The sequence below is a fragment of the Gavia stellata genome, chromosome 3, assembly GCF_030936135.1.
Source record: "Gavia stellata isolate bGavSte3 chromosome 3, bGavSte3.hap2, whole genome shotgun sequence".
NCBI lineage: Eukaryota > Metazoa > Chordata > Aves > Gaviiformes > Gaviidae > Gavia > Gavia stellata.
Genome location: NC_082596.1, coordinates 25,050,262 through 25,062,432, shown reverse-complemented (window position 1 = coordinate 25,062,432; position 12,171 = coordinate 25,050,262). Strand labels below are relative to the sequence as shown.

Here is a 12,171-nt window from a genome sequence, read left to right as displayed (position 1 = left end):
AACTCCAAATGTCCTCCCCCTTCCTCCTTCTTCCTTCAGCTTTTATTGCTGAGCACAACGTCATATGGTAGGGAATATCCCTTTGGTCAGTTCGGGTCAGCTGTCCCAGCTGTGTCCCCTCCCAACTTCTTGTGCACCCTTTGCCTACTTGCTGGTGGGGCAGTGTGAGAAACAAGAAACACCTCAACGCTTTGCAAGCACTGCCTAGCAATAACTAAAACATCCCCATGTTATCAACACTTTTCTCATCACAAATCCAAAACATAGCACCATACAAGTTACTATGAAGAAAATTAACTCTGGCCAAAACCAGTACAATAGTCAAGAGATGGAGCTAGAGACTTGATCACATGAAAGCTGCTACTATTTGTTTGACTGAAGCTTCTGGTGACACTACAAGCTTTGCTCTCCGTCATCTTGACATGATGACTGAGTCATTACTGCATGATAACACAGTCACTGAATGATAATGTTCATGGTGCTTTAGTCACTGCAGGGAGCAAAAGATTGTCACTGAAAGAGAGAGAAACAAAGCAAAAAGATTAATGTCATTAGAAGTCAATAAAAACAAGAACCTTGTGACAATTCCAAAGCAGAAAAAAACCAAAACCACCCCACAAAAAGGGAAGAAAAACATTAAGAACCAGTAGGTTAGAGTCACAAAGCAAAGTATATGGAGTCACGATCCATTTACTCCCAAGCTGGAGCCCCAAATAATTAAAGTAGGTTTTAATTGGGAGTTAACTATCTGGGTACAAGTCTGTTATGTACACAAAACCCGTATTTTGGTTGTTTTTCACAGGAACCTCTTTCCAGTGGAGGTATCCTTGTCTGTTGAAGAAAAAGTCTTTGAGTGCAATCCATATCAGCTGGCAAAACGACTTTGTTTTAAACAGGGTGACAATTAAGTCATTGGACATGTTAGCTAAGATTCTGGCGGAGATTTTAGCTCCCATGCAGCTGATTTGGTTCTAGGGAATTAAATGTCAGCAAGAGCTAGACTTGTCCACAAGAGGAGATGTTACTGCTTCTCCTCAGCCAGCATGAAGAAGCCATGTCCAAGGAGCTAGCATTTGCTTTGCTGTGAGTCATTGCTTCCATATGTGGAGGGGTTTCCTCCAAACCTTGCATTCATCATGGTCCAGACCTTGCATTCACCATAGGTCTCTGCATCGCAGGGCTATTTCTACGGAACACAGCAGGACACAAAGGGGAATATAGCCAGAGAGTCACTGCATGCCTCACCCAAGAGTTAAACTCCAACGATACCATGATTTCTCTCTATCACAGTTCCATAATCTCTCTTCATTTCCCCATTATGGCCAAAGCTTCTAGCCTAGATGATGTAAATCAACCATAGGCATCATGGAGGAGAATGGAGTTATACTGGTATAACCTAAATTTAACCAGTACACATCTGTTTGTTTAGATATTGACTATTTACTTTTGAGCACACTCTGCAAATATCACTGCCACATTTCTTAAGATCTTTGCTGCAGGCCTGGCGTTGATTTGCACACCAACTGGCTGTCTTTTGAAGCTGCTGACGTTTCAAAGTCCAGATTAGTCACAGAATGGAAAGCATATCTCCCAACTGTTCACATTAACAAATGCCATTCTTCTGGGACAGTCTGTGGTGACATTATAAACATGAGCATAACAGTTTATACATGTCACCAAAACTCCAAATTGCAGCCTCCAGTTACTAAGTTAGCCAAAGGTCCTCACCTCCCTTATGACTGAATTGCATAGTCTGGTGTTTGCTCATCTCTCTAAAGCCTTGGGTTTTGAGTTTGGTCAAATTTCTACTTGAGTCATTTGGAGTCTTTTGATTCTTTCAAACAGGAGTTAATCAGACCCAGCAGACTGTTGGAGACTTGCAAGGATGTTTTGGGTTTGCGTGGCAAGGTTTTGGTAGCAGGAGGGGTTACAGGGGTAGCTTCTGTGAGAAGCTGCTAGAGGCTTCCCCTATGTCTGATAGGGCTAATGCCAGCCGGCTCCAGGACGGACCTGCTGCTGGCCAAGGCCAAACAATCAGTGACGGTGGTAGCGCCTCTGGGATACATATTTAAGAAGGAAAAAACCAACTGCAACAACAGCAGCAGAGAGAGGAGTGAGAATATGTGAGAGAAACAACTCTACAGACACCAAGGTCAGTGAAGAAGGAGGGGGAGGAGGTGCTCCAGGTGCCGGAGCAGAGATTCTCCTGCAGCCCGTGGTGAAGACCATGGTGAGGCAGGCTGTGCCCATGCAGCCCATGGAGGTCCACGGTGGAGCAGATATCCACCTGCAGCCCACGGAGGACCCCACGCTGGAGCAGGTGGATGCCCGAAGGAGGCTGCGACACTGTGGGAAGCCCACGCTGGAGCAGGCTCCTGGCAGGACCTGTGTAGAGAGGAGCCCACGCTGGAGCAGGTTTGCTGGCAGGACTTGTGACCCCACGGGGCACCAATGCTGGAGCAGTCTGTTCCTGAAGGACTGCACACCATGGAAGGGACTCACGCTGGAGAAGTTTGTGAAGAACTGCAGCCCATGGGAAGGACTCATGTAGGAGAAGTTCATGGAGGACTGTCTCCCTTGCTGTCTCCCTGACCCCACACTGCAGCAGGGGAAGAGTGTGAGGAGTCCTGTCCCTGAGGAGGAAGGAGCGGCAGAGACAATGTGTGATGAACTGACAGTAACCCCCATTCCCCATCCCCTTGCACCACTGGGGAGCGAGGAGGTAGAGAAAATCGGGAGTGAAGTTGAGCCCAGGAAGAAGGCAGGGGTGGGAGGAAGGTGTTTTGAGATTTAGTTTTTATTTTCTCATTATCCTACTCTGATTTTGGTGGATAATAATTTAAACTAATTTCTCCAAGTAGAGTCTGTTTTGCCCGTAACAGTAATTGCTGAGTGATCTCTCTGTGCTTATCTCAACCTGCAAGTATTTCATTATATTTTCTCTCCCCTGTCCAGCTGAGGAGGGGAGTGATAGAGCAACTTTGGTGGGCAACTGGCATCCAGCCAGGGTCAACCCACCGCAAAGGATAAGATTCAGACATCTTTTTTTTCGATGCCCAAAGCAGACTTCCAGAGCATAGGAAAAGAAAGACCATATGTCAGCTTCAAAGAGAAATAAAGTCTTCTTCAGGTCACAAAATCATAAGGGCCCACAGTGTCACAGGTGAGATTTTATGAGAAGGGCAACATTTATTTAAAAAATTATATCAATGAGTATTTTCCTGTCGATTTAGCCAGACAAACTGCCTCATCAAGAAGTCAAATGAGCACTAGGGCAAGCAAAGCAGCAGAAGCAGAGATTCAAGATGGGAGCAACACCACCTCTTTGGGTGGCAGCAGCAATGTCCTACACCCACATAGCAACGTCCTGAAATCTCAGGAGCTGACAGGTGTTTTCCTGAGCATCCAGACCTTCACCCTACAACACCTTACAACTCCCAGGCAAAGCTGTGAGACACCAAAATCAACACAGTAGCCACAGCCAATTTAATTTCAAGTCCATTATTTGCAGAGTAGTCTAGAAGTTGGGGGCAGCGAGGGCAAAGCGCTGCACTGTGCGAGACACCTCCAAAGCAGGGTAGGGATTCAGATTTGTCCCACGCTTAGTATTTCCTACTCAGTGCCCGCTAAGGGAAGAGGATCACTCGCCCTGCTCTGCTGGCTCCAGACTAAATCTGATTCTGCTGCTCTGGATCACTGCGCTGAAGAGCAGTGCCTATGTTTTAAGCCCTCTAGTCAGTGGCTGAGCTGGATATCTGACAGAGTCTGCACTATGTCCCCGATCTTTCTGTAAAATACCATTTTGAAGCAGTTCAAAGCAAAACTAATTTCTGCACTAGGTAGGATATGTCTAACTTCTTACTCAAGTTTCCTTGCATTTGTCTTCTGTACCCCACTTTCTGACAAATGACAAGAATTGTGATCTTCATTATTGCCTAGAAATTTCCAAATTAACATTCTCAAACCTCTTAAAACAGATTAGCATAATTACCAACTCCTGTATAACTCACTGTCACCTTAATAATTAAAAAATAAAAATCAAATGCACATGTTTTTTAATGTCCTCAGAAAAACTGAAAACTCATTTTACCATAGCAGGTGTTGGGATGGGAAGCATTGAAAACCATCTGAGATTTGGGAAAAATAGCCCAGTGAGAAATCAGGGAACAGGCACTTGGCAGAGCTATAGCTGGTGCTCAGCACGGCCCGAGCCCTGCGAGGGCAGTTGTTTCCAATGGCCTGGCTGAGGTGTCCAAGAGGAGCCACCAAGACTGCTTTGGTCAAAATGAACTGCGATTCCTCAGCCTAAATAAAAGGGCTTTGCTCACCAGCTTCTGTCAGCTGTCAGGCTAGAACGCATTCATTCAATCAGCTCTGCCAGCAACGCTGAAGAGATGAAAGTGTCCAGAACAGACGGGTGGTGAGTTCTCCCATCAATAGCATTTGCTTCAGGTCTGTGTGCCCCAAGCGCGAAACATGGAGCTGAGTTGGTTTGCTGTATCTGCTGCCCAGCACTGTGCTGGGCTTGGGGGGAAAACTGCCATAGGCGCCTGGCTCCTTTCAGCCTTGGAAGAAGAAACCTAGGCAGGGTGATGGAGACCTGCCAATAACACAGCACTAGGAAATTAAGCAGTTCTGTGACCCACAGTAGTACCTGGTGGAAACCAAATAAGCAGGTCACTCCGCAGGCTGGCTTGGAAAGCTGCATGCTACCTCCAGTCTTTGGGCTATTTTCCCACTCAGGCATCTGTTCCAGACCTGCTGCCCCATCCCCTACCTCTTGTATATTCAGAGGTATAAATAGCTTCATGGCTTACTCCCACTCTGCTTACAGTGATTGAAGGAAAAAAGCCACATTTCCCTAAGGAATTTGATAGTCGTGATGATGTAAACATGCCTACAGTACTATGCAGGGCGTACAGGCAAGGGGTAAGGCTCTCCTGTACTTATATCCCCTACCTTTGAGTAATGAGTAAGTTCCCATGCAGCAGCTGATCTTTCTTTAACCTGGAGGCCGCAGCTTATTTAAGCTGTGCACTCATTTCACAGCAGCTGTGTTGCAATCTTTACATCTGCAGGGACAGCTGACGTTTGGCAAGGCAGAATGGATGTATGAGGCTGTAAGAAAGATATGGGTGATCCTTTCTAAGCAGTGCTCTATTTTGCTTTCTCACGTCAGCTTCTCACTCACACTAAAGCTAATCAGAGCACAGCCCCCAGCAGATCAGACCTACAGCTCTGGCAGAGCCTGAAAACTTGGGTGCAAAGCTGGCCCAGCCGACAGTCCTGCAATTATGACCCAAAGCCACACATCCTTTTCTAGCAGAGCTTAATCAAATGGGGACCAAGCCATGGAAATTCTGCTGGATTCCTGATAGCAGAACAACACCAGAGGAGCGTACATTGGTGCTGGCAGCAACTGTTTGCAATTCTTCATTGTAAGCTGTGACTTTTGGATTCCCTATGACTGATTCAAAAAAGGTATATGTGAAAGGCTGAAAAAAGTCCTCTTCCTAACTTTTGATTTATAAGGGCTGAAAAGAACATGCATTTCCCACCTAAGAAAACAGTATGCATTTTCTCCCATACACATTCCCCCATAAGATAAGGGAAACTGAAACTGTGAATACTGAAATCTGACAGGTAAAAAACAACCTGATGAAACAGAGTTAGTGTTTTGATACCTTTGTTTGCTTTCAGTGAACAGTTTTAGAATAAGGAGCTGGGGGGAAGAGGAAAAACTTTCCACCATAGTCTTCACAGATGAGTACAGCAGCAGAAAGCAGGGTGAGGGCATGTTTGTCTCTACTCTCCCCATGCTCGGGGACTGGTTTACTAATTAACTTGAAACAGTTAACATCTGCAGTCCATCAGGGAGCAGACTGCAGCATGAGGTACCCTACAGAAACTGAGAAAAGGGTGTTAAAAAACCCTAGAAAACACTTGAAGTGGAAAAAAACAGGAGGGTTTGCTTTCACCTTTAATAGTCTGACAATATCTGGTGGTTGCTTCTTGCTGTGGGAAGCTGCCGTGGTTGAAACCCATGTGCGCAGTGGCCATGCTGCACTTTTGGCTCCTGCCTGCACTTCCATGGACACCTTGGCTTGCTCTAGAGCTTTCCCTGATTGAAAACCATGGTTGGAAATCTCATTGTTTAAGTGCATAAAATAACCTGGTGAATGTTTGTAGGATGTGCCATGACAACTGTTTTCTCTGGTGGCAGTGTCAGCTGAAGAGGCCCTCATTGTTTCCGAGGTGTTTCCTCAGCCAAGGGAAATGGAGAAATCATCTTCCTTTCCATGATGGCACCTCCCTGCCCTCATGCACTGGGTCCCTCATAGCACAGGGGCAGCAGCATCCGGGGCAGCAGGAGTACCAGCAGCAACTGTGCTGCCACTGGAAGAAACTGGGACCAAACCATTCCCTCACCTTCCCGAGGCTCAATGGCACTAGACATCAAGTGGTTCCATCAAGCACTTAGCAAAGTGGGGTGAGTTGAAGCACTGAAGACTTCCTCCTTGAACAGAATGAGCTAAAGCCTTAATTGGGGCACTTCACACGAAATCTAGATTTCAGGTATACGATAGAAGGCAGCATAGAAAGACCTCACGACAATGTGTTTAATCCGTGGGATTTCTCATCTCGCCTGATAGCAGCCACCACCGCCTGCTGATTAGAGCACACGAAGGATCAGGTTTCCTGGCTGCACATACTCACCACCTGCACGTATGACCTGTGACAGGCTGTGATATATTGTCATGGGACAAGAGGCCACGGATCCGTCTGAAGGAGCTATCAACATTTGAAACATCAAATATAGAGCCGAAATGATTTATTGCCACAACCCACGAAATAAAACAATCTCTTGAGGTGAGCGTCTGGGCAGCCAGTAATAACTCCGAGTTTTTAAGAGACAGGAGGAAAAAGAAGCAGAAGTGAAATGAACTTCCATCTCTAGCTCAGCTTCCGCACTTGAACAATTACACACGGTGACTACAGACAACAGCCGTGTGAACTACTGAGTTACAGAAGAAGTATTACATCTGAGCTTTCATTGACTATTGCCACCCAGGTCTTTTCTCCTTCTCTGATACAAAGTCAAACCAAGATCAATATTGTAGTTAATAATCTCAACTAATCTTGCAAAATGTTTTTGCCCATAAACAACAATACTGGAAATAAATAAACAACCTTTGAGAAGTGCTGAGAGAAATAAAAAAGGATTAAACTGAAGCAATTACATACACTTCCTATTAAGCAGACCAAATCCACATGTGGTGGCTTCGTACATTCATTGCTCCAGCAGACCCAAAAATAATACAATAATTTTAGTTTGTCAAGAAATACTTCAGGTAACTAAGTACATATTTCATCAGATTTTACTGCACCACTAAACACGCCCATGTCCCATGACACACAGTGCAGGGCTGAGACAGGGAAGGCTGTGGGAGCACGGGATCCTGTGTTGCTGATTTCAGAGGGGCGGTTCCTCAAGCAGCATCAACCAAGCTACATCCACACTGATGCCAAGGAGAAGTCCTACCTCCAGCCGCTTTTCCCCATGACTGTACCTCCAGCCTCTTTTCCCCATGACTATGCATTCGCCCTGCTACCCTCACGCCAACAGCTAGCACCAATTAGCCCAATCAGGGACATGGTAGGAGAATAACCCCAATTAAAAAAAAAAACAAAATGTAATGCCAGCACAAGGAGGCATTATACTACACAGCCACGCGGAAACAGGCACTTTAACTTCTTCCAGGGAGCTGCGTGTTTACAGATGTCGTTTAAGGCTTACTCTAGTGCCACGGATTTCCCAAATGCACGTGTCAGATCTGCTGGTCCCACGTGAATGTCTCCGATGCCCACATGGCAGCTGTGACCAGCAGCCATGCCGAGCCCCTCATGTTTATGGGCTCTTGAAAGGGGATCTCACTCTTTCCCCTCCTGATGGTTTGTGGGGCTGGAGGGACTGAAAAATACTCCCCCAAAAGCAATTCAACTCAGCTTTCCTGGGGTATTTTCAGGCGGATGAGAGATGATGCAGTTATAGTCCCTTCTAGAGGTAAAAAAGAAAGACGTCCTCTTCAAAACCTAACAGAGAGGATGAAATGGCCTCAAGAAAAGTGGAAGGGAAAAGAGCCTCCACATGAAGTCCTGAAACTGGGCTGATCCACTGAATGGCAGCCAGGACAGCCCATTTGCCAGGAATGGAGGGATGTAAAAAGTGAAAATGGGGGTGCACAGAAGAATTTAACTCTTGGGAAAATGAAGGTTGGCAGCAACACACAACCCATAGTTACACATTACTTGCTCCAAAGCCTCAACTCTGTAAGTAAATGAAAGCACAGAAAACCAGTCTCGCCCAATGATACCCAAGCAATACTAAAAAATTATTCAGGTCTTCCCAGAAAACTACCAGGCTTAAAGCACTGCAATCCTCACACAACCACCCCAAGGAGTACAGGAGCAGGGCTGGGATGCTTTGCAAGCGAACCAATAACCCCACCATGATGTGCAGGTGGGTGTCCCCCTGACAAGGGAGTTCCCTGTTGCTGCCTTCCTCCAGCAGCTCTACAAGCACTCCCAGCCCTGGGGCCCTAATTCACAGACCCAATAACCCCTGGCTCCACACTCTTCCCTCCCAGCTCTGGTCCTGGGAAGTACCACCACCAGCCAGGATTCCTGTGCTCTTGGGACCCAAGCAGAGGAATTCAGAGTTTTCTTTCCTTCTGAGAACATGGGACTGAGAAATGCCTCCTGCCATCTGGGTATCGACCCAGTAACAAATGCAGAATCCAGAGGGAGAAGTTTTTGGGACCTTCCCCAGGTTATGACCTGCTACTGGGCTGCTCACAGAGAAAGGAGAGCAGTTAGCTGCAAGCCATTTTATGCACAATTTATACCAATACTTTGCATCATAAAAAAGTGGTTTGCTTCTAATGCAGTGAAAAACAAGAATGTTGAGTATCCTCCAATGCCTCCTAGTTTATGAAGCAAGATGCAGGGAAAAGGTAAAGGGTTTAATCAACCTCCAATTCATTTTTATTGTTAGCAGATGCTTCGACTTGCTAGTTCTTGGGGGCCACTTCAGTCTCTCTTTTGCAGTTGCCCAAATACATTGTCAGCACTGACAGCGACAGAAACACTGATGACAAAAACCAGTGATGCTCTAGCACAGAACAGCACAGCTCTCTGCAAGGACTGCTTGGAGGGGGAAGCCAGGGCGGGGTGGGCTGAACAACGGGGTGAAGAGGAAGCAGGTGGCAGCAGCAAACGGGCTCTGGAAGGGGGCTTTTTGGAGGACAGTGGGGAGAGGCTGAAATGATTACCCCGCTCTCCCAGAGCCCACTCGTTCCTGGTCCCCAGCATGGTGCTGCATGGCAGGCACTTACCTTGTGTGTGCTGTACCAGGGGCCGGAGAGGGGCCCGCTCCCAGCGCCCGGTCCCCCAAAGGATGCATTCCAGGATGCCCGCTCCAAAACGGGGAGGATGCCCATGTCCACGTCCCTGCCCTCAGGCCCCAGCCACCGGCCATACCATGCGTCGTCACACCAGTGGGGACGAGTGGCTGTGAGGAGAGGCAAGCAGGACTGGGACGTGGCACTCGCTTCCTGGTGTGGGAAAGGCTGCTGGCGTGGGTCACCCCGCACGCAGGTGTGTGCGGCTGCGGCTGCCAGTGGGCACCGGGACACCCTCAGCTGGGGAGTATTTGTAGCATAGGAGAGGAAGGGGAGCTTGACAGAAAGTTTTGCTGCTCCTTCCCAGGGCATTCAGGTGCCTTTTTTTTATTCTCCGACTTCCCCAAGGCCCCACCCTGCTCTACAAAGGCAGCCTGGGAATTTAACTCCTTCAAATCAGTGCCTAAATCTAATGGTCAATTATTAATTCCTCACTGCTAGGTTACAAGAGTTGGAAGTTGTCTTTCCCATATGCACATAGTCACTTGCATAAATTCTTACTTCGGCCATGTATTCTTCATTTGTAAGTATTTCCTGAATAGTTTCTTTGCAGAGGTTTCAGGCAATGGGTTTGTTTCCAGGCTGTGGCTTTATCCATTCATTCTGTTAGTTTTGATTTAATCACTTAAGCTCTCCTGGGGAAAACAAAAACTAAGAGAGCTCCTTAAATGGAGAATAGGAGCTAGCAAGGTAGGAGCTTGGCAGAATTACATGAGAGACAGAAATAGGCTTCTAGAGAAGCATAGAAAGAACAAATTAAGCCACTGTGTCTTCAGACTCTGGACAGGATAACAGCTTGTAATCTAGAGAGCTCATACTGTACCTTGGAGGTATTGGGTTGTATTAGTTTGTCCCATTGGTCAGCTGGGCTTCAAAATATCCAAAGTCCTGACAATTACTGGAGCAGATTCTACAACAGAGTTTTCTCTTACTCTTAAGAAGAAGAAATGGGATTGATCGCTTAGTTCCAGTGGGACTGGTGGTTCTACCATCAGCAAGATGCATCAGCAGAGAATAGAACAAGTGAGCAAGCAGGAGAGCAGGCTGGGGAGTGAGCTTCCAGCAGGCAAGGAGGTATGAATAGAAATAGAAATAATAATAATAGAAATGAGCAGCAGCAAAGTTGACTGCAGAGAGAGAAATAAGGATACAGCTCCTCAGTATGATTAACTTTTTCAAAAATGGAAGGAACATGCAATTACAGTGAAGAAACTGAAGTTAAATTAATACTCTATATAACCAATGCCTGCATTAGCCACAAGGATGTTATTTGAATCCAGACAGAAGGTGATACATGAAAGGCAGAAGTGGCAAGGTAGTGCTTCAGTTAGATGACGATATAACAAACCAAAATACAAAACCTTGCCTTATAACAAGAAATGTTTTGTTCATGTGTGTGGCCTAACTTGAAATACCAGTTTCTGTGATCGCAGCTCCATTGAGTCCTCTGTAAATACTGGAGCTAGCAGCAGCCATGTATATGTAGGTACAGTGGAAAAAAACAACTCCAATATTTCACAGCTATGTCAATTGCTGCAGACTATTTTTACAGCATTGCATAATAATTCTCTGGAATTTAAACTTACATTAAAAAAAAAAAAAGGTTTCTAGGCAATTTGGGTTAGGTTAAAAAAAAACCTTTAAAGTGGAACTGGAGTGTAAACTGCCGCAATGATATTTGCCCGGTCTAGAGACAGTTGAAACAATAGCTCAGAGGGAAGTGTGAATGGACCCATTCTTCTAACTGGAGCGCTAAACTGGAATTTTGCTGACAATTTAAGTGTCAACATCAGCTACTTCAAGGCGGGTCATTTTAGCAGAAACACCAGGCTAATGTTCTCATTTGTCATCCTCAATTTGCACTTGTTGGATAGCAGATCCTGGGGCGACAAGGAAAAGCAGCAACTGGTTGTCAAAAGTTGCTGGGCTGAGGAAAGTTCTCCTGTTCCTCTGCCTCCTTCACCCACAGTCACCTCTGCCCCAGCCCAAAATGGGGAGCAAAGAGGTCAACGCTTCCCGAGGCTGGGGAAGTTTTGGCTTTGGTAGCCAAAAGCCGCAGCGGTCCCCACCAGGCTGCCAGTAACCTCTGCAGTATGGTTCTCTGTTGTCAAAAATGAGCAAGCTGATAAGAGACTGAAAAGGAGTATAAGTGGAGTGGGAAGAGAGGAGCAGCCCAGAATATCTCTTGAGGACAGTTGTTGTTTTGCTTCATTCTTGTTGATTCACTGCCTAAAATACAAATGTGACTGTGGTTTTCTCTTGCATAAGAAAGCTATTGGAAAAGGTTTTCTGAAATGTCTACGTGGTGCCCTTGTTGAATTGCTTTTGAAGTTGATCTAGCAGTGATGGATCGCTGTTCCGCACTGGGTCCAGACATGCCCACTCTGTGTAAACACACCAGGGGCCCTTATGGCATCCTTTATTTATTAAAAATCTCTGATTGACTTGTGTGTATAAGAGCCCAACGTTATTCAGATGCATTTAACCTTTCTGTACGTTGTAAGCCAGCCATATGAGGAAAGTAAACACCATTTTAGAAGCTATTTCTGCTCAGTTACCACCCTTCATTAGAAAAAACAACTCAGTATGTGCAAATGTGCCTATACTCATGCATGGCTGGTTTCAGGTTGAAAGTGATGCCGAGGTGATTGGCATAAAGGTACTAAAGCCCTTGGGACTGACGCTTAAAATATTCTGAGGAAACGTTCCA

At 46.1% G+C, this 12,171-nt stretch overlaps 1 protein-coding gene across 1 annotated transcript in view; it reads right to left on the bottom strand.

Annotated features, from left to right (window-relative positions):
- NIPAL2 (NIPA like domain containing 2) overlaps positions 1 to 9,500 on the bottom strand; it is a 50,974-nt gene extending 41,474 nt beyond the window's left edge. Inside the window, exon 1 of the mRNA XM_009808501.2 lies at positions 9,396 to 9,500. Within this exon, the coding sequence (XP_009806803.2) occupies positions 9,396 to 9,500 (105 nt within the window). The remainder of the gene's footprint in view (positions 1 to 9,395) is intronic.
- Between the last annotated feature and the right edge of the window lie 2,671 nt (positions 9,501 to 12,171).